Consider the following 19,158-nt stretch of genomic DNA (forward strand, 5'->3'; position numbering starts at 1 on the left):
CACTTAGGTCCTCAGCACAAGTGCCCAATGAGCTTAGTGGTCTCTCTGCCATAATACATCTTGGAGATAACCCAGGGAGTGAGTGATACAGTGTGACCAGTGTTTGAGACCATTTGGTTCTATCACCTTTTGAAATTTTCCAGACTCAAATAATGGGGCCATTCTCCATGATGCAGAACTCTGGGACTTGAGTTAGCAACACATCTGCATGCTCTCAAATTTCTTATTAAAGGAAGTCAGGATTCTGCCCTTGGACATCCCCTTGAATACCTCCTCCCATCTGGAACCAAAGAATGCCAGTCTAACTCAGCTGCTGGGGCTCTGTAGCTCCCAATAACGTCGACTAGAACAGATCGATCCATTCCAGGCACCTGCCAGAGAATATACCTGAAACTCACTGCCCTCTAAACCTTCACCCAAAGCTCAGCCGTACAGACAAAATCAGTGAAGGATTACAAGGAAGGTCATGCCATCCCGTCATGCTCTAGTAATTCAAATCCACTTCTAGATTAAGCCACCCCCTTACGGAACTGTGTACCTGCATCAATAATTCCAGTTCCCAAGAGACTGGCATTAACTGAAATGCACTTTAAAATGACATTGGCTCTTGCTTGCCCTACAATTACATAACAAAGCCCCACTGTGCTCCTTTTCTGGATTCCAATAATATCCATGCATACATAGGAAAAAAAAAAAAAGATGGCATTGAGGACCATCACAAGAAGCAGACTGTGTGGGAGAATGTTTGAAGAACCGATGGTGATTATATCACCAAGCGGTTGAGATGAAAAGTAAGTGGGCATCAGCCCTCCTACAGGAATGTTCCAGTACCATCTTTTGTTGTTATCATCTTTCCCCCTTGCCAAGAAGGAGCAAATGCCCCTCTGACGGCAGCTGAGCTTAGCAGGTGAGCGTAAGGTGACTTAAGATGCATCGTCAGGGCCTCCCTGGTGGCGCAGTGGTTAAGAGTCCACCTGCCGATGCAGGGGATACGGGTTCGTGCCCCGGTCTGGGAGGATCCCATATGCCGCGGAGCGGCTGGGCCCGTGAGCCATGGCCGCTGGGCATGTGCGTCCGGAGCCTGTGCTCCGCAACGGGAGAGGCTACAACAGTGAGAGGCCCACATACCGCAAAAAAAAAAAAAAAAAGATGCATCGTCAATCAGATCTGACTTTTTTTTACTTCCCAGCAAGAAGATGGTGATTGCACGTCTCCCTCTAAGTAACATAAAGCAAATGGGTCAATAATGAGGCTTTGCTGTCTGATGGGGTCTTTGGAAGAACTACACCAGGGAAAAAGGGCAGCCTCCTTGTTGATGGAGCAGCTTTGCGGAGAGAACCCCAAAGACCTGGAGGGGGACAGGACTGTCACAGGAAGGTCTCATGGGATGGTATTAAGTCTCTGATTTGGAGGTCACTGGAGAAGCAGCCTGACTCCACTCCCCAAATAACCCCAAATACATCAAGCACAAAGGAATTTCCTCTGTAAAAGAAGAAGTGTATATCACAAAAGTCTACTTAATGATGAAGCATGAGAAGCATTCCATCAACAGGAGAAACACACCAGAGACACCTAAAGAAACACATACTTTTTAACACGGTTCAGCAAGGTGAAGCCACTGCTGTAAGACAAGAGGGAAAAGGGCAATTCACCCCAGCAAGCAAATTACACAGCGAGGGTACCATTTGTTACCCATCCTATTGGAAAGGTTTTTTAAAAAGGGAAATGTTCCTGAGAGTGCAGGGGAAAAAGCCACAGGAGATGAACTGATACCGTCTTTCCAGGAATGTGGCACTACATACCCAAAGCCCATAAAAGCATACACTGTTCAACTCAGGAAGGCTATGGCTAGGAATCTGCGGGAAATAGATGAGGACACCGAAGTGTCAAAAGAGGACACTGATTAGAGTTACTGACAACAGCAAAAATCATTCAAAATGTAAATTTACTTGCCAAATGTCTGTTCTGGAGATACTGTTAAGTCAATTAGGGCACATGTGCAGAATGAATGTTATATAACTATTTATAATGGTGGTATACATTTGCTGACATGGGAAGGTGCCTATGATCTTGCATCGTCTAGGAGAGCAGGCCACATGCCATGTGCACAGGGGGACTGCATGCTTGTGGAAGGAAAAAGCACAGAGTGTAGAAATGGCTGGGAATATACACCTCAAAATGTGAGCAGTCACGTTTTCCAGTGGGTATTTGGGGATTTTCATCTTCTTCAGTATGTTTATTTCTAACTTCTTGCCAATCACTGTGCAATTTTTTTAAAGTCTTTAAAATGAAAAGCTTAACACTGTGATATAATCAAACAACCAGCTAATATTATACATTCTAATCTACGCATTTGTCTACAACAAGGCAGATAAACATCACGCAGGATTCATGGAATGCGTTGTTCTGGAATAGTCATTACACCCCGTCTTCAGGTTTTACCAAAGCTTTCTAAAAGAGCTCACCGTGGGTGGAATGTCTACTTTTCCCCCAGTGATGAAATTAATTGCCTTTTAATCTATCTTATAAAAATCACCAGCATAAGAGATTTTATTACACAGAGAAAACGAACTTGCCTCGCAAACTGGTATGTGTTCTTATCGGACAATAAAAACTGACTCATGAATTGCATTTAATTCTTGTTTTTGTTCTCAGCTGCTCGAGCTGACCCTGGGTTCCCTAGTCTAGATTTTCAGACAGATCTCTTTTTCTCCTCCTTTCTCTTTTACTACTTGCTCCTGTCTTTTTACTCTCACTTAAAATTTTTACTCTCATTTAAATACTACTTTAACCTCTAACAGAGCTGAAAGGCTTGACTGTGCTGGGACCCCCTCTGCCCCTCACAGCCCAACACCTGCTAATTTCTCTGAAGGAGCAATACTCACATGTAAACTTGGATGATAGGTCAGCACACCATTGTCACACAGGGTGACGTATTTCTTTTTCCATTCTTTGTTCAGTGATTTGCCACTTCGCTTCAGCAGCATGCCCTGTAAGGAAAAAGGAGGCAGGCAGAAATTAATAAATATAAATTATAAAGTCCTGTGTCCATTTTTTAAAAAAAGAGTAGGCACATAGGTAATTTTTAAATTGTTAAACTTTCATTTTCTCTATGCCGTCTTAAAATGGAAATGACACATTTTTAGCTTGGTAATTTGATTTTCTCCTTTCTTTTTCATACAATGTATTTATATCAACCAATTTCCTTTCGTGTATGTGTGTGTAGAACTTAACTTTATGACATTAATGAGTGCTAAGATATGCCATTGGTTCAATAAATATAATACAAGCCATCCTGATGTGCTACATCATACCTTTTCTTATAACTAAGTTATAAGCACATGGAGCCCCTAAAGGTATTAAAAAGGAACCTACATTTCCTTTTCTAAAAATAAGAAAGTAATCGTGCTTCCCTGGTGGCGCAGTGGTTGAGAGTCTGCCTGCCGATGCAGGGGACAAGGGTTCGTGCCCCGGTCCGGGAAGATCCCACATGCCGTGGAGCGGCTAGGTCTGTGAGCCATGGCCGCTGAGCCTGCGCGTCCGGAGCCTGTGCTCCGCAACGGGAGAGGCCACAACAGTGAGAGGCCCGCGTACCGCAAAAAAAAAAAAAGACAGTAATCATATTTTTACCTTATGATATTTACAAATAAGAACATTTTTTATAGTTTTTCATTTCAGATCTTTATTTATTAAAAATGAAATTCCAGGGCTTCCCTGGTGGCGCAGTGGTTGAGAGTCCGCCTGCTGATGCAGGGGGCGCGGGTTCGTGCCCCGGTCCGGGAAGATCCCACATGCCGCGGAGCAGCTGGGCCCGTGAGCCATGGCCGCTGAGCCTGTGCGTCTGGAGCCTGTGCCCCGCGATGGGAGAGGCCACCGCAGGGAGAGGCCCGCGTACCGCAAAAAAAAAAAAAAAAAAAAAAAAAGAAATTCCATTTGCAAACTTAGCAACGGCATTTAATAGAGGAACTGTGTATAATTTACTTTAACCTATTTTTAATGAAATCACATTACGGCTTCTTGAAAATCATTCAAAACTTGAAACCAACACACTTCTGAAGTATATTTAATCCAGTCTTCCTTAGATGACTGAGGAGAATTTATTCTTGTTTTAACTACCAATTCCCAGCAAACCTTCTGCCTTGTTTGTAGGTTCTCCTGAGTTAAGAAAACCGAAGGCAGCCCTGAGCTCTGCCAGGCCCAACACCTTGACTTTGCATTTTCTCTTTCCCTTTTGGGGCTTCGCGCCTTCCTTACTCAGTCAATTTCAACTTGAGCTTTCATATCTGGATTCGTCTAACTCCTGTTCACAGAAAAGAAGGAAAACAGAAGAACCTCCTTCCTTGCTCTTCCTCTTGCTGCCCATTTATAAACCTACATGATGATAATTATGACTGAGAAAGCATAAGACTAATGCTAGTGAATTCACCCAGATCGAGGCGGAAAGAAAGTTGTAAGTTTGAAATAGAAGCCGACACCTCAAAGAAGCAGAGGCATCCTGAGACCCCTTGGGAATTTTTACCAGCCTCCATCCGCCTCCTGATTCTATTGATCAGGAACCAAAATACAAGAAAAAAATCAAGTAAGCATTTTTTATGCAACAGAATTAAGTTCCAATTAATTACCAATATTGTGACATTATTTTTACACCAAATGGTACAAATATAATGGATTATGAACCAACTCGGAACTCTGACCACAAATGTTTATTGTCGCTGAAAGAAAATATTTCAAAGTTTGAGGCAACCCACAAGTAAACCTTTGGAAGAGCATTTCTTTCCAAGTTCTTAAAGAAAGCATGTGACATAAAGCTGCAGACCTTGATTTCTCGGAATCTCAACCAATATAAACCAAACATGGCACTGAAACCAACAAAGGGAAGCAGGCCCAGAGGAAAATTTTACTTACATACCAAGGCGACACAAGTTCCAGGACATCGTAAGAACCAGTGGGAGAGGGGTGGTCGCCATTGGTGACAATGAATTAGTGACAATGAAAAAGCAACACTTAAAATCATGAAATGTCCCTCCCTGGTGGGATTTCTAAGATATTAAAACTTAGCCTAACAGAATGTGACACAAGTTCTCCTGCAGGCTCACATTTTCCCACCACCATCCATTTTAGCTGGAATTCCAACAATACCAGGGGCTGGGGTTACTATGTGTCACTGGTGGCTGAGAGCCGCCCTGGGCCTCAGAAAGCTTTTCCTCCAGCCTCAAACGAAATGCAGGCCGCAGGTCACACCCCAGGGCTCCGTGCAGATGGACATACAGAAGTCTTTCAGCTAGCACGTGGGCACTTTCAAGAGCAAATCCTACACTCCCCGGTGAAAGGTATAAAGACTTATTTCTTAAGGGAATAAAGGGAAAACTTATCAGGAGGCCACGTGAAGAGACGACGTCATAGTTTTCTGGGAAATTAAATTAGGCCAATTTGTTTGGTCGTAGGAAAACGTAATGTCTTGTTGAAAAAAAAAATCCAAATCTTGACAATCTTAAGTAAATTCCGTGGTTCACCTCGCAGGATTATCTCTGATTACATGTACTATTCAAATGCTGCAACATTCAGCAGACCTGAACACCCTGGTGGCCTAGGAGCCATATTTCTGCCCTTCAGCCTTGGCCCCAGCTGGGTTTATTATCCCACCCCTCACAGAGCCCACCCCACCAAGACTGCAGTAGAGACTGAACCGATTGGCTGCCTGGCTCCCCCACGTCACGCTGCATGCAAGATGGGGTCGCCCAGCTGCTGGTCTGGGCAGAGCCGGACCAGGGAAGGCGCACTTTTCTTTCAGTGGCTTGAGCGCTAGCAGGTGCTGATGCGTTCCTAAGTGTCGTCATTTTTCTCTCTCTCCCTCGCTCCCCGTAAGCAGTAGGGCAGGGGTAGCAGAGTTATGACGGCTCCCTCGTTACAGACGTGTACTCTGACCACAGAGGTAAGGGAGCTCGTTAGTGATGGGAAGTGACAGGACCAGCCACCGTGCCCTCTTCATTCCTGCCATTATACTGGGCTGCTGAGTTCTGGCCTGTGGGCAATGACCACAATGGTCAAACCGACCAGTGTCCCCACCACTGCCTGGCCTACAGCCTCGAAGCACCAGCTCCCTCCTCCCAGGGCACAAAACCCAAACGTGGGGAGCGGCGGGTCACCCAGGATCCTGGAGGCACCTCCAGCCTGGTTCCTCTCTTGAGAAGGCACTGAGAATCCAGGATTGCAAGGGAATATAAAATAGCAGTAGCATTTGGTCTGGTATCTTACATTCACGCAGTGAAAGAACAGATAAGCACCATTCTAACATGAACAAATTCAAATCTGTTCCTGAAAATACATTGTATACGGATCCAGAGGAAGGGGTTTCTGTTTGCTAAATCTTAAGAGTACGCTGAAAATGCCCTAAACTCTGAGTGTCCTGGAGAAGAGGGGAGACCAGGATGAGGATTTATGGAAGCAAATCTCCAGCTTACTAAAAGATTCCAGGAAGCGGGGGGTCAGGCTGTTGCAAGTGGAGAAGGCCAGACCTCTTGATGGGGTGGAGAAGGTCAATGAGGCACAGAGGAGCCAACGGTCCAGGAACGGCGCCCCGGACTGAGCAGGGAACGCAGGGTCCGCATCTGCGTTTCCAGATTTCCTGATGACCCAAGAGAAGAAGAAAAACTGGAGCTTTATGTGACGGCTCCTTACTTTAGAATGTCAGCAACGGATTACACACCATCTGCGCGTAATTCAGGCCAAACCCAACACGTCTGCAGGCCAGACGCAGGCACCTCTGTGTCTGTGACCTCCGGCTAAGAGTTAGCAGAAGGCGGTAGCGGGGTCTGGAACAAGGTGCTGGACCTCCCACGGCTGGGCCACGTGGGACCTCCATCCTATCACCCAGACAACAGCCATCCACAGGCTTGCACTTCCTGGAAGGGGAGTCCCAGGAAAGCCCAGGGCTGTGGATTAATGCCCACAGCTCTGGACGTCAGGGTCCACTTCTGCACTTATGTGTGTGAACCTTTAGAAAAGGTCAGCCAAAACACTAGGAGAAACCAGCAAACTGTGTGGTCTCTCCATAAATAATAAAAAGAGCCCCATCCTGAAAAACATGATGAGACACGAGGTCTTTGGTGAGTCAAGGGCGTGGGAGGCAGCAAAGCAGGATGAACTTTTGTAATCTGAGGTTCAACTGAACTGCAAATGAGGAGACTCAGGAAACAGCTTCTGTGGATTAAAGATGTGTTTCCTTTTGCTTTCTTTCTATTTTTTTTCTTAAATTAATTCTGAACCCTGATTTTTATTTTTTTTTTGCGGTACGTGGGCCTCTCACTGTTGTGGCCTCTCCCGTTGCGGAGCACAGGCTCCGTACGCGCAGGCTCAGTGGCCATGGCTCACGGGCCCAGCCGCTCCGCGGCATGTGGGATCTTCCCGGACCAGGGCACGAACCCGTGTCCCCCGCATCGGCAGGTGGACTCTCAACCACTGCGCCACCAGGGAAGTCCCCTGAACCCTGATTTTTAGAGAGTATTTGTATCAAGTGGGAATCACAGAATTTCAGAATCTCAAGAGACTCTGGAAGTCAAACCATTCCATCCTGAATCTGCTAGACCAATATTTATGCTTGATCCCTGCCCGGGGTCACCCTGCTCAAGAATCCCTGGGGACAGTGAACCCATGGGCCTGGACCCCTAGAGCTGCCTGAGCAGGGCTCCGCTGCCCTCCGGGGGGCAAGCCTGGTCTGTAACTCTGGAGTGCAGCCTGCCCCCAGCATGCCCTTCTTTTGAGGGACCAAGGACAGTTGCCACAAAGGCCCAATGAGATGTCACAGAGCTACACAGCCAAGCCCCTTCTTAGCCCCAGACTCCTCCCAAAGCAAAAGGTTCCAACGCTCTGACACAGTGGGACTCTCCTCTTGAGCACAGGCAGTGTCCCCCAAAGTGCTGAAGGGAGAGAACCCACCACCTCCCTTTAGGACAAACGTCTACCGATGAAGCAGGATGCTCTAACATGCTAGCAACCCCTCACTGCAGGCTGAGCCCCTACACTGGATCCCCCATGCTTCTGCCATCCCAGACTTACACAATTTCTACTCTAACTACCAGGAAAATGGAAAACCCTAAAAATAGTTCATTTTAAACTTTTGAAGGACACGAAGCCCTGATCCCACAAGCTAGAAGATGACAGAGGCCAGAGGCGCTCTGCCAGAGACTCACGGGCGGGCAGCTCCCATCAGCGAGTGTAAATGGCCCTTCTGATTCTAAGTCTCTTTGATTCTGTGTGACCCAGGGCAAGACCGCATGGCAGAATGTCAAAATGTATACTTGGTCTATCTTTCAGATGCCACTTTTGTACATGTAAAAACGATTTCCTGCTTAAGATCGTTTCTTGTGGACCAGCTATCCCAGTGTAGACGTCAATTACAGTTAATGCTTTATTTGAACTTCGTATGGCTTAGGCATCTGTTTTAAATATTTTTTATTTCAAAACAATATCGGGCTCATTGTGAGCCAGACGCTGCTCTAAGAGCCTTACAAGTAAGTATTAACTCACTGAAAGCTTATGACGACCTGATGGTAATTACTATGACTATCCCCGTTTTACAGATGAGGCCACTGAGGCACAGAGAGGCTATGTAACTTGCCCAACTCACACAGCCAGCTTGGTAGCTGATTTCAAGACAGCTTCCAATGCACCAGGCTTCGTGGTATTTGTGTCCCTGTGTAAATCATCCCACACTGACTCAGGGGTGCCTGAGACTCACTTTAACCAACAGTAGCAGTTGCAGTGATGCTACCTACACTGGGTTTAAACCTTAAGAAATCCTGGCAGCTTCTGCTTTGGGGAGCTCTGACCAAGAAGCCATGCTGTGCTCTGTCCATAGTCCTGAACCACAGAATTATGAGAAATAATAATATTTTTTTTCAAATCATTAGGGTTTGGGGTAGAGTATTAGGCAAAAATAGACTAGAAAAACAGAACTAGCATCCTGCATTGCTGTAACAAAAATCAAAAACACATGTAACTGGCTTGGAACCAGGCAGCTGGCTGAGGCTGGCAGGGACTGAACAGCTGGAAGGACCGTGCTCCCTGAGGTTGGAGAAAGGGACCTGACTTGTGTGCTGGCAGGACGGACAGTTAGCAGACCTGCTCCCCGTGGGAACATGCAGCACAGCCAGGATGCGCAGTGAACCCCTGGATGGACATGGCTAAGATTTCCTAGCAGAATGCCAAACAGGCTAACTGCTCTGATGAGCTCTGATGAGTCTGGGAGGAGGGAGAGGAGATCAAGGTAGTTTTCAAGCAGCATTAGAAAAAATATTTCTGATTTAAAAACCTTACTGGACCAGACCACGAGAAAAACTGTTTCTCAATCCCAGCTTCGCCTGCAGTAGAAAACTCTGAGAGTAAGAACTGGCCTCAGAACAAAGATCGAATCCAGGGAATGGCAGGAGATGTGATCTCAGACCCCACCAAGAGTGTGGCAGTCAGACCCCCTTCTTGAGAACTCAGAAAGATTTAAGCTACCCCCTTCCCATTATCAGAAGACGTGTGGATCAGAGACAGGAACCTGTGGATTGGCTTTTGCCTAATGGACAAAATTTGTAATTTGATACAAAGGACACCCACAAGGTTTTTAAAGGAATTACACCACTTTGGACTAAAAAGCACAGAGGGGACTTCCGTGGTGGTGCAGTGGTTAAGAATCTGCCTGCCAATGCAGGTGACTCGGGTTCAAACCCTGGTCCGGGAAGATCCCACATGCCACAGAGCAACTAAGCCCGCGCTCCACAACTACTGAGCCTGCGCTCTAGAGCCCGTGAGCCACAACTACTGAGCCCGCATGCCACAACTACTGAAGCCCGTGCACCTAGAGCCTGTGCTCCACAACAAAGAGAAGCCACGGCAATGTGAAACCCGAGCACCGCAACCAAGAGTAGCCCCTGCTCGCCGCAACTACAGAAAGCCCAGGCACAGCAACGAAGAGCCAACACAGCCATTAAATAAACAAATAAATAAATAAACTCATTAAAAAATAAAATAAAATAAAATAAAAAGCACAGAGAAGTTTCAAAATGAAAAGAGGCCCTGGGCTTTCAACCCAAGTACAGGCTGAGAAAGCTACATAGCTGTGAACACAGGCCATTTCTTATGGAGAAGGAAGGTTGACTCAGACAGCAGAGCCCAGGGCCAAGGAGGACGCCCCTGGGAGCAGAACACGCCCTGTGCTGTGGACCAGTAACATCTACAGCTGTTCTGTCCCCCTCCTCCTTTTTGGAATAAGGTACCTGCTGTGGCTCTCCTGTGCTGGTGTCAGCACCGTGAGTGTGTGCGTGCGTGCGTGTGTGTTTATGTGTATGATCACTTGTCCCTTGAGTACCTGGTCTTCAGATGGAAAGGTCATATCCCAGGAGCCTCATCTACATGTGCACCTGATGTAGATGACAGCCTGAGCCAGATGCCACGATGGAATGAGACTTGGTGAATCTGGGGACAGGGTGAGGGTATTTTGCACGTGGGCGGGCAGATTGAAGTAGCTAGTCTCCGAAGATGACCCTCAAACACTCAGCTCACTGTCATCCCAGGCCCTCAGACTCAATTTAACTAATAGAATGTGGTGGGAATGATGCTATTGTTCTGGCCGAAGTCTTAAGAAGGCCTGGAAGCTCCTGTTTTTGTGCCCTTGGGCGCCCTAGCAGCCTTGTAAGAAATTGGACCACTTTTCTAGGGAGACAGTGAGAAGGGAGAGACCCTGAGACTACATGGAGGAGAATCGGGGTCTCGGATACACGATGGTCGTCGACCTGCTGGCGTCAACCCCCAGCCGTAGGAGCCACGTCTGCTGAGGCACCAGATGTGACTGAAGAAATCATCTTGTATGCCCCAGCCCTAGAAGGCATTTTGTGGAGCAGAAACGAGCTGTCCCCAACATCCCTGCTCCAAATTCCTGACCCATAGAGCCATGAGCAATAACAAAATGGTTACTGTTTTAAACCACTATGATTTGGGTTAATTACCAGCAACATATAACCAATGCAGTGGGGCGAGCCGGGAGCGATAGTCTATACTCATAACCGGAAGCTACACCACCTTCCTGTGAAGCATTTCACCCTCCAGACCAATTTCAAAGCTTTAACATCTTTTACTAGTTTGCACAGTAAGAAATGTAAGGGCTTTGTGACATCTCAAATACTCCTCTTCTCTTACTTAGAAATGGCAAACGTTGATCTCATTGCCACCACCTCATTCATTTACTGATGCATCAGAAAGACTGATTTTTAATGCTCTACAACCAAAACATCAGATTCTAGGCAGGCATTTCTTGCTTTTTTGGCTCAGGGAACTTTTTCTATGGTGGAGCAAAGAGTAGAATTGTCTTTTGGCTGCAATCTCTTTATTAGTCATGTGTATACTCTGCGTAGTCCCAAGCGGTCATTGAAAGCCAAAAGCAATGTTAAGTGTACAAGCTTTAAATAACTTACAAAGTTAATGTAATGAATGTAAGTGCTATCTGAAATCCATCACTCCGTGCCCGCTGCAGCCCCAAGCTGTGATAAAACACCACTCATAAATTTATATTAAAACTCTGTTCGATAGCAATTATTTACCAACAAAGATTTACTGACTGCATTAGAGGCTGGGGGTCTAAAGCAGGCAAATCAGTCTTTGTTTTGAGTTGCAGGGACCAGTGGCGTTGGCGTCTGTGAGCACAGAGATCATCACGACACCGGAGGAACATTTAACAGTCAGGGTCCTACGAGGCAACGGAGGACCAGCCAGCTGCAGGCTGCGCCATGGAAAGATCAGACCATCGACAGACACATCCACGAAGCACTGATCTTTGCTCTGAGGCAGCATTTCTCATCTGCTTTAACAGCCACTGGAGGCCATGCATGCCTCTGACTGAAAGCAAAGGAGAGGCCATGTGTGATTCAGCAGTGATATAAATTGAATTATCCTGCTGCACTTGAGGGGGTGCCAATAGCTTCCTAATTACCAAGTTTAAAAAGACGATCGTTTTTCCAGGGTTTGAAATCATCCACACAAGTTCAGAAATGTTTAGTATTTCTGCTTCTAAAAAAGAAGTGTGGTTTGAGTCCTTCTTTGGTTCTACAATGAACACTTGTTAAGGGTGCCTCGGGGACTTTATGATTCGCATTCTTAGTAATTTTGAGTAGATTCTCATGATAGCAGTTAAAGGTTTTCTATGGAATTTCTAAAACGTCGCAGAGAAAAGCTGGCATCTTTACCTGAGATCCAAAGAGTAAGATCACCAATCATTCAGTTTTCACACTTGCATTTAGTACTTTTATTCCCATCAAGATTTTTCCTGTAACATGTATTATACTTGTGGTTTACTTATGTTTTGTTGACTTAAAGAAAAAAAATAAACTAGGAAAGGGCATTTGGATGAGTGGTACATTTCATCATTAGAAATTGGGGAAGCACAGGAGTCGAACGACCATACAAGGGACAGCGACATTCTTCTCCCCTGTCAGGGGCTCCTGCAGAAGCCCCTCCAGCTGGGCATCACTCCCCGCTGTGTCTCCCCCGATAGCCCACTCTTCCAGAACAAAACTTCTCTCTCCATCCTATTCCTGCTCTCTCATTAGGCTAAGCTGTCCCTTGCAGATAACAAATATACACTTTACCAAGAGCATGCCTGGACCCAAAGGAGTGGAAATTCACGCACAGAAGTGTCTGTTGCAGGAGGTGAAGTCTGTGCCCGCCTCCCCTCACATCCTTCCATCACTTACACATGGGACCGAGACGACATCAGCAAACTCCCCGTTAGGAGCGTTGGACGTATAATCCTGAGCGCTGGGCTCATCCCCATTTTAACAGGAATCTCAACGCCAGTGCACCCTACAGAGACTGTGAGCGCTGGGAATCCTGCAGCACTGGGGCTGGCAAAGTCTGGCCTGTGGGCCGAATCCAATCTTCTGCCTCTTTTTGTAAATAAAATTTATTGGAACGCAGCCATGTCCATTCTTACATAGGGCTGCTTTCACCCAGTACAGCTCAGGAGTTGCAGGAAAGACCATGTGACTTGCAAAGCGTAAAATACTAGCTATATGGCCCTTAAAAGGAGAAGGTTGCTGAGCCCTGCTATAGGATATGGAACCATGAAGAAGCAATTGGCAGCCACTGACTTAATTTACTTTATTTTTTAAAATAAATTTATTTATTTTATTTATTTATTTTTGGCTGCGTTGGGTCTTCATTGCTGCACGCGGGCTTTCTCTAGTTGCGGCGAGCGGGGCCTACTCTTCGTCGTGGTGCGTGGGCTTCTCACTGCGGTGGCTTCTTGCATTGAGGAGCACGGGCTCTAGGCACGCAGGCTCAGTAGCTGTGGCTCATTGGCTCTACAGCGCGGGCTCAGTAGTTGTGGCTCGCGGGCTCTAGAGCGCAGGCTCAGTAGTTGTGGTGCGCGGGCTCAGTTGCTCCACGGCATGTGGGATCTTCCTGGACCAGGGCTCAAACCTGTGTCCCCTGCACTGGCAGGTGGATTCTTAACCACTGCACCACCAGGGAAGTCCCAACTGACTTAATTTAAAGTTGGCAAATTCTGCTCTTTTCCCCCAAGTTCCCATCTTGCATCCTCCCCTTACTCCTGCTGAAGACCCTCTTACACTCTAGCACTCTATGGAAGCTGGGCTCTGGGCTTCCATAACCTCTGCTGAAACAAGCCATCACCTGGACCCTTAGAATAATGGTTGTTCTGGGCTGAATTATATTCCTCCTAAATTTTTATTGTGAAGTCCTAATCCCCAGGACCTCAGAATGTGACTGCATTTGGAGATACAGGGCCTTTAAAGAACCTATGGCTAATGAGGCCTTTAGGATGGGCCCTAACCCAGAATGACTGATGTCCTTATAGGAAGAGATTCAGACACAGACACACATGGAGGGAAGATGATGTGAAGACACAGGGAGAAGGTGGCCAACCACAAACCAAGGCAAGAGTCCTCCAAAGAAGGACATCACCTTGATCGCAGACTTCCAGGCTTCAGGACTGTGAGAAAATAAATGCCTGGGTTTTTTTTTGTTTTGTTTTGTTTTTTAGCGGTACGCAGGCCTCTCACTGTTGTGGCCTCTCCCGTTGTGGAGCACAGGCTCTGGACGCGCAGGCTCAGCGGCCATGGCTCACGGGCCCAGCCGCTCCGCGGCATGTGGGATCTTCCCGGACCGGGGCACGAACCCGTGTCCCCTGCATCGGCAGGCAGACTCTCAACCACTGCGCCACCAGGGAAGCCCTAACTGCCTGTTTTTAAGGCTCCCAGTCTGTGGAACTGTAACCGAGCAGGACCCTATGGGGCCTTCCCGGGACAGATGCCCTCCCGCCCCACATGTCCTCCACCTGTCCCTTGTCTGTAGAAAAACTTTAATAAAAGTTTTGAATAAATTTAATCAGAGAAGTGAGAAAATGCAGGAAGAAAACAGTCAAGCAAGACAAAGTAATAGTTTAGCCATTAAACAAAGTCAAGGACCTTTAGTTCCTCCTCAAGGGCTACAGATAATATTCTAACTCTTATCCCTTGAGCTGTTTTGCAGATACTGAAACCCACACCAGGTGGGAGAAGTTAACTGCATGCTGCCCACCAGCACACAGACCCCAGACGGGCTGGAACCAGAAGGCTGATGATGTTGACTCCCGATGACCTCACCACCAAGCAATCAGAAGAGTGTCCGTGAGCTGATCACACACCCTCCAACCCCCCTCCCTCACCCCGTCTTTAAAAACCTGTCCCTGGAAGCCAACGGGGAAGTCAGGCCGTTTGAGCACGAGCTGCCTGGACCCCGTGCTTGGTGCGCTGCAATAAACACTGCCCTTCCCTGCACCACAACCCGGCGCCAGGAGACTGGCTTGACTGCGGGCAAGGGGACCCAAGTTTGGTTCTGGAACAGTACTTTGTTACGGCAGCCCTGAAAGACTAGTACAACGGTGCACAAACAGGTTGTAAGCTGCTGTAGGACAGAGAAATGGTCTCATCCACTGGCACCCAGCACAGCAGGTAGTACAGCCCGGACCTCACCACGAATGCCCTGCAGGTCCCCACGTCACACAGCATCTTCAGCTCTCAACTCCCTGCTCGCTCGAGTCTCACTTTTCCTCCCCAGTGGGACGTGTTCCCTGAGTATCCATCAGGCACCTCAAATACAGCACACCCCAACAGACTGGGAATTCTGGGGCGCCAGCTCTGTTGGAGCTGGCATGCGGCGAGTCCTAAATAATCACCCCAATTTACAGATGTGCCTGGTTCTAAACTATCTCCCCAAATAGCAATCCATCGAAAACCTAAAACCAAAAACAAAAAAGCAGGGAGGGTGTAACGACCCGCCCGTCAATTACAAGGCCATCGAATCACATCGGGATGAGGGACCCACCTATTATAGGTTTAACAGGAAAAAGCAAGCGGGACAAAAATGACAAGACTACACACCGTGGATCAAAACAGCTTGTGGTTCTAGACGTAGAAAAATACTCTTAAGTAAAAGAAGAAAGTCAGTATAACAACCGTTCATTATATGCAAGAAGATAATTTTTATTAAATGGTCTCCCCAGATGCTCCTCAAACAGAAAAATTCTAGCAAATTCATACCCGTGAGGCTTGGCTGTCAGTGTTGGTAAAAGGAGACGGACCAATTCGACCAGGACCTGCAAGCTCCGCCACGACTCCACCATTTTAACTTTCCACCTAGTTTAGAGTGTTTCCGTAGAAACAGCAGGAAGCCCCTCTTGGCTGAGCTCTTTTTTTGGAATAGTAATATCTGCATCCCTAGCCCCCCATCCAGAGGATCTATTACACCACAAATGGAAGCTTCGCTCCAGCCTGTGGAGGGAGTTGGGGGACGAGGCCAAGGGACCAGTGAGGATTCTGGATCTCTAAGCAGCTTTCTGTCATTCTGCCAGGTTGTAGGGTACAAAGGGTTCCACTTTAATTGAGCTGTCAGCATCTCCGGCAATCCTATAAAGCCTCGATTATGCACGGCGGGGTTAGTGACACACTTGTTATTGTGGTTGCCCTATTTGCGAAACCCAAGCCTGCACCACGCGCGGGTCAGCTCACCCGCGCGACCTTCCTGTCATTAGCCGCGTCGATTTCTACCTCACCGCTGCGAAAATCACACGGCGCGGCTTCAAAGCGCCGGCCGGGACTGGATTCGACCAGGAGCTAATCACCCACAAATCCAGCTCAAATGGCAATAATTGGCTAAACTGCTCCCCTCTCCAGAGCTCAGCAGTAATTTGGGATAATAAAGAAAAGAATTATTCAGCCAACTGCCCCGGAATGGATGCTTTGTGACCGACACACTTCACATTTTAATAATGATGGACACGGAATCCAATTTAATTCCGTGTCCACTGAATAACGAGATGGAGAACAATGATGGGGAAGGGAAAAAAGTTTGTTGGTTTTTTTCCCCCTTTTTAGAAAAGCACGTTAACCCTGAGGAACGCTGAAGAGATGTGAACTTCCCGTTAGGTCTGGCTGAATTATGAAGTCCCAACAAGAACCAAATGAATTCTAAACAGGGGTGGAAAAACAAAACAATGAGGCTGCTATATATTGGGATAATTTAAAACAACCACCAAAAACACTCCCCTCATCGAACAAAAAGAAAGGAAACGAAGAAGAAACCATTCCCACCAGGATGGACAGATCCTTCTTGATTTTTCTAGTTAATATCATCTCTTGATCACTTCGTTTGTCTTCCCTCTTACCCTGCCTCTTTCTGCCACCAGGGTCGCGGCAGCCGGGATGAGAGCTCTGCCCTAACGGCAGCCTGGTGACACGGCTGCGGTCACCCCGCAACACTGACTGCCGTCCGGGGGCCCAGCGGGCGCGCGGCGGAGCAGGGCTGCTCCATCATCATCCCAGTCCTGACCTGTCCTCCCACCCAGACCGCCCCTGGAGGCGAGAACCACAAACAAAACCTGCGGGCTGGAGATGGACTCCACTCGCTCGGAGCCGGTGAGACTTCTTTTACTAAAGAAAATCAAACTGAATTCAATCCCCCGCCTCGGAAGCCAGGACACCCCGGCGTCCAGCCGGGTGACAGCGTGAGGCCGAGGATGGAGGGGCCCCTTCGTGCGATGGGGGGCACTGCCCCAAGTACAAACTGTGGGGCGACACAGGCGAATGTGTGTGTGCAAACGTGGCAGAGAGGAATTCCTGGACAAGCAATGATAAAAAACCGGCGGCTGCTTCTTTATTCAAGCAAATCATCCCTAAATCCAGTCACCAGCCCCCATACGATACCCACCGGGGCGACTGTTAGCGTGCGTGTGAGCAGGGTATGTGTGGGACATGGAGGTTACCTGGTGTGAGACATCAGGTGAGCTGTGAGTAGATTTTACATCTCCACCAGCTAAGTATTAGTCTTCTGCAGGGCAGATGCGTCTTTTCTCCCCTAACCAACACTTCTAAACGTGTTCTCCTTGGGATACACTCATTTCTCGCTTCCTTCTCGTTTCTCTCCTACCTGTCTGCCAACTGCCCGCCCACCTGCTTCAGATGCTGCCACCACTGAGACCTGGTTTCTTTCCAGGTTACACTCTGCCCCTAGAAAGTCACCCGCAGCTGTGGACAGCTCTCCCAGGGCCCCCCAGGTAGCTCCTTCCCACCGTGTTCAGGCTCCCCGTCACGCCCAGACCGGGCAGCACTACCAAACTGGTGAGAGTTGTCACCAACCGTGGCACCCCTGCCCCCGCCGCTCTCACCTCCTCAGCTGGCGTCTCCTAGTCAGCCCCGCGGAGTCACCCCGAGCCCCAGGTGACAAGTGAGGACTCCACCTGTCCTCAGCTCTGAGGCTTGCTGTAGGTGTACACCAAAACCACACACCAGGTTTTGAAGGCTTAGCAGGAAAAAAGGGCAACTTTTCAAATTGGTTACATGCTGACATGATTGAAATTGGGATAGACTCAGTTAAACAAAGCATTATTAAATTTCATTGCACTTTGTTCTTATTTCCTCTTTCTAATATGAATACCAGAAGAGGGGTGCGACTGTATCTGTGGTTCACATTCTGTTTCTATCTGCTGCCTACCCAGACCACATCTGATCCCCCGTCGGGCTCGTGGGCTTCTGTAGCAGCAGCTTCACCAGGGGAGAGACCATTCTCGTCTTGCTCATTTTTGTTTCCTATAGCCTGGCACACAACAAGTGCTCAAAAAAATGCTGTTGGACAAATGAACACATAACTGTATGACATAACCATCGCCGTGAATGGTAAAAGGTTTCATGGAGATTAAATAATTGTGCAAGGTAATAGGGCCAGTGAGGAGGAAAACCCAAACTTGCATCCACACTGTCTGTAGGGCTCCAATCCTCTTATGGTAACCATGTGCCTTGCACTACACAGCAAAGGTGATTAGAAATAGCACGCTCGTAAGGAGATCTCATCAGACACCAAATCAGCACAAATCGTCCTCCGGTACACATGGTAAGTGTGAACTGCTACTTTGGATACAGCGATGCATAAAGAAGAACACCACGCGGGGCCTGCCCCTCTGGATTCTTCTATTTTGGAAATTAAGATGTGGGCACACGCAGAGGAAGCCAATTCAAACCTGGATTAGAGTTTCTACTGGAGAAATCAAAGGAGGGAAGGATTACTCACTTTGCTCCTGGTTAAGAAAGGAAGAAGGTTTGTGCAAACAGCCATGTTTCGCTTTTAAGCCGAGACTTAAACCAGGGGTGGCACCCACTTGGCGGGCGGGCTCCCACGTCGCCACCCTCTACGGCACTTGTAAGGGCGAGCCTTGAGCTTTCTCAACACAGCCCTCCAGGCAGGCTCTACTGTGGATGAGAACCAGCACAGAACAGGAATCCACAGCCGTCCCGCCCCTGATACTGCTAAGCTCTGGTCTCCAGAAACATTCGACATGTGATCTTTTTATGAGCAGCACAACTGTTTCCTTCCATGACTATCTTCTATCCCAACGATGACGATGATTGCTACGACCACTGTTACTACTACTTAATTTCTTGGAAACTGAATACTGTTGTGAACTGATTAGAAAATAAAAGAGACAAAGACAGAGACAGAGAGAGAGAGATAGAGAGAGACTGCGTTTCTGGAAAACCAAAGTGAATCTAGTCAGTGCCATGTCCTGGGGCTGTGTGTCTACTCAGAGTTATCACTGAGCACCCAGGACGGCAGGGTCTCTATAAGCTA

General features: G+C 47.7%; 1 protein-coding gene across 5 annotated transcripts in view; it reads right to left on the bottom strand.

Moving 5' to 3' along the window:
- Window positions 1-19,158, bottom strand: part of AGAP1 (ArfGAP with GTPase domain, ankyrin repeat and PH domain 1) — a 564,902-nt gene that overhangs the window by 202,022 nt on the left and 343,722 nt on the right. For all 5 annotated transcript variants that reach the window (XM_060107327.1, XM_060107326.1, XM_060107328.1 and 2 more), the window contains exon 10: window positions 2,886-2,990. In XM_060107327.1, the coding sequence (XP_059963310.1) occupies window positions 2,886-2,990 (105 nt within the window). The remainder of the gene's footprint in view (window positions 1-2,885; window positions 2,991-19,158) is intronic.

Source organism: Mesoplodon densirostris, chromosome 8 (assembly GCF_025265405.1).
Source record: "Mesoplodon densirostris isolate mMesDen1 chromosome 8, mMesDen1 primary haplotype, whole genome shotgun sequence".
NCBI classification, from domain to species: domain Eukaryota; kingdom Metazoa; phylum Chordata; class Mammalia; order Artiodactyla; family Ziphiidae; genus Mesoplodon; species Mesoplodon densirostris.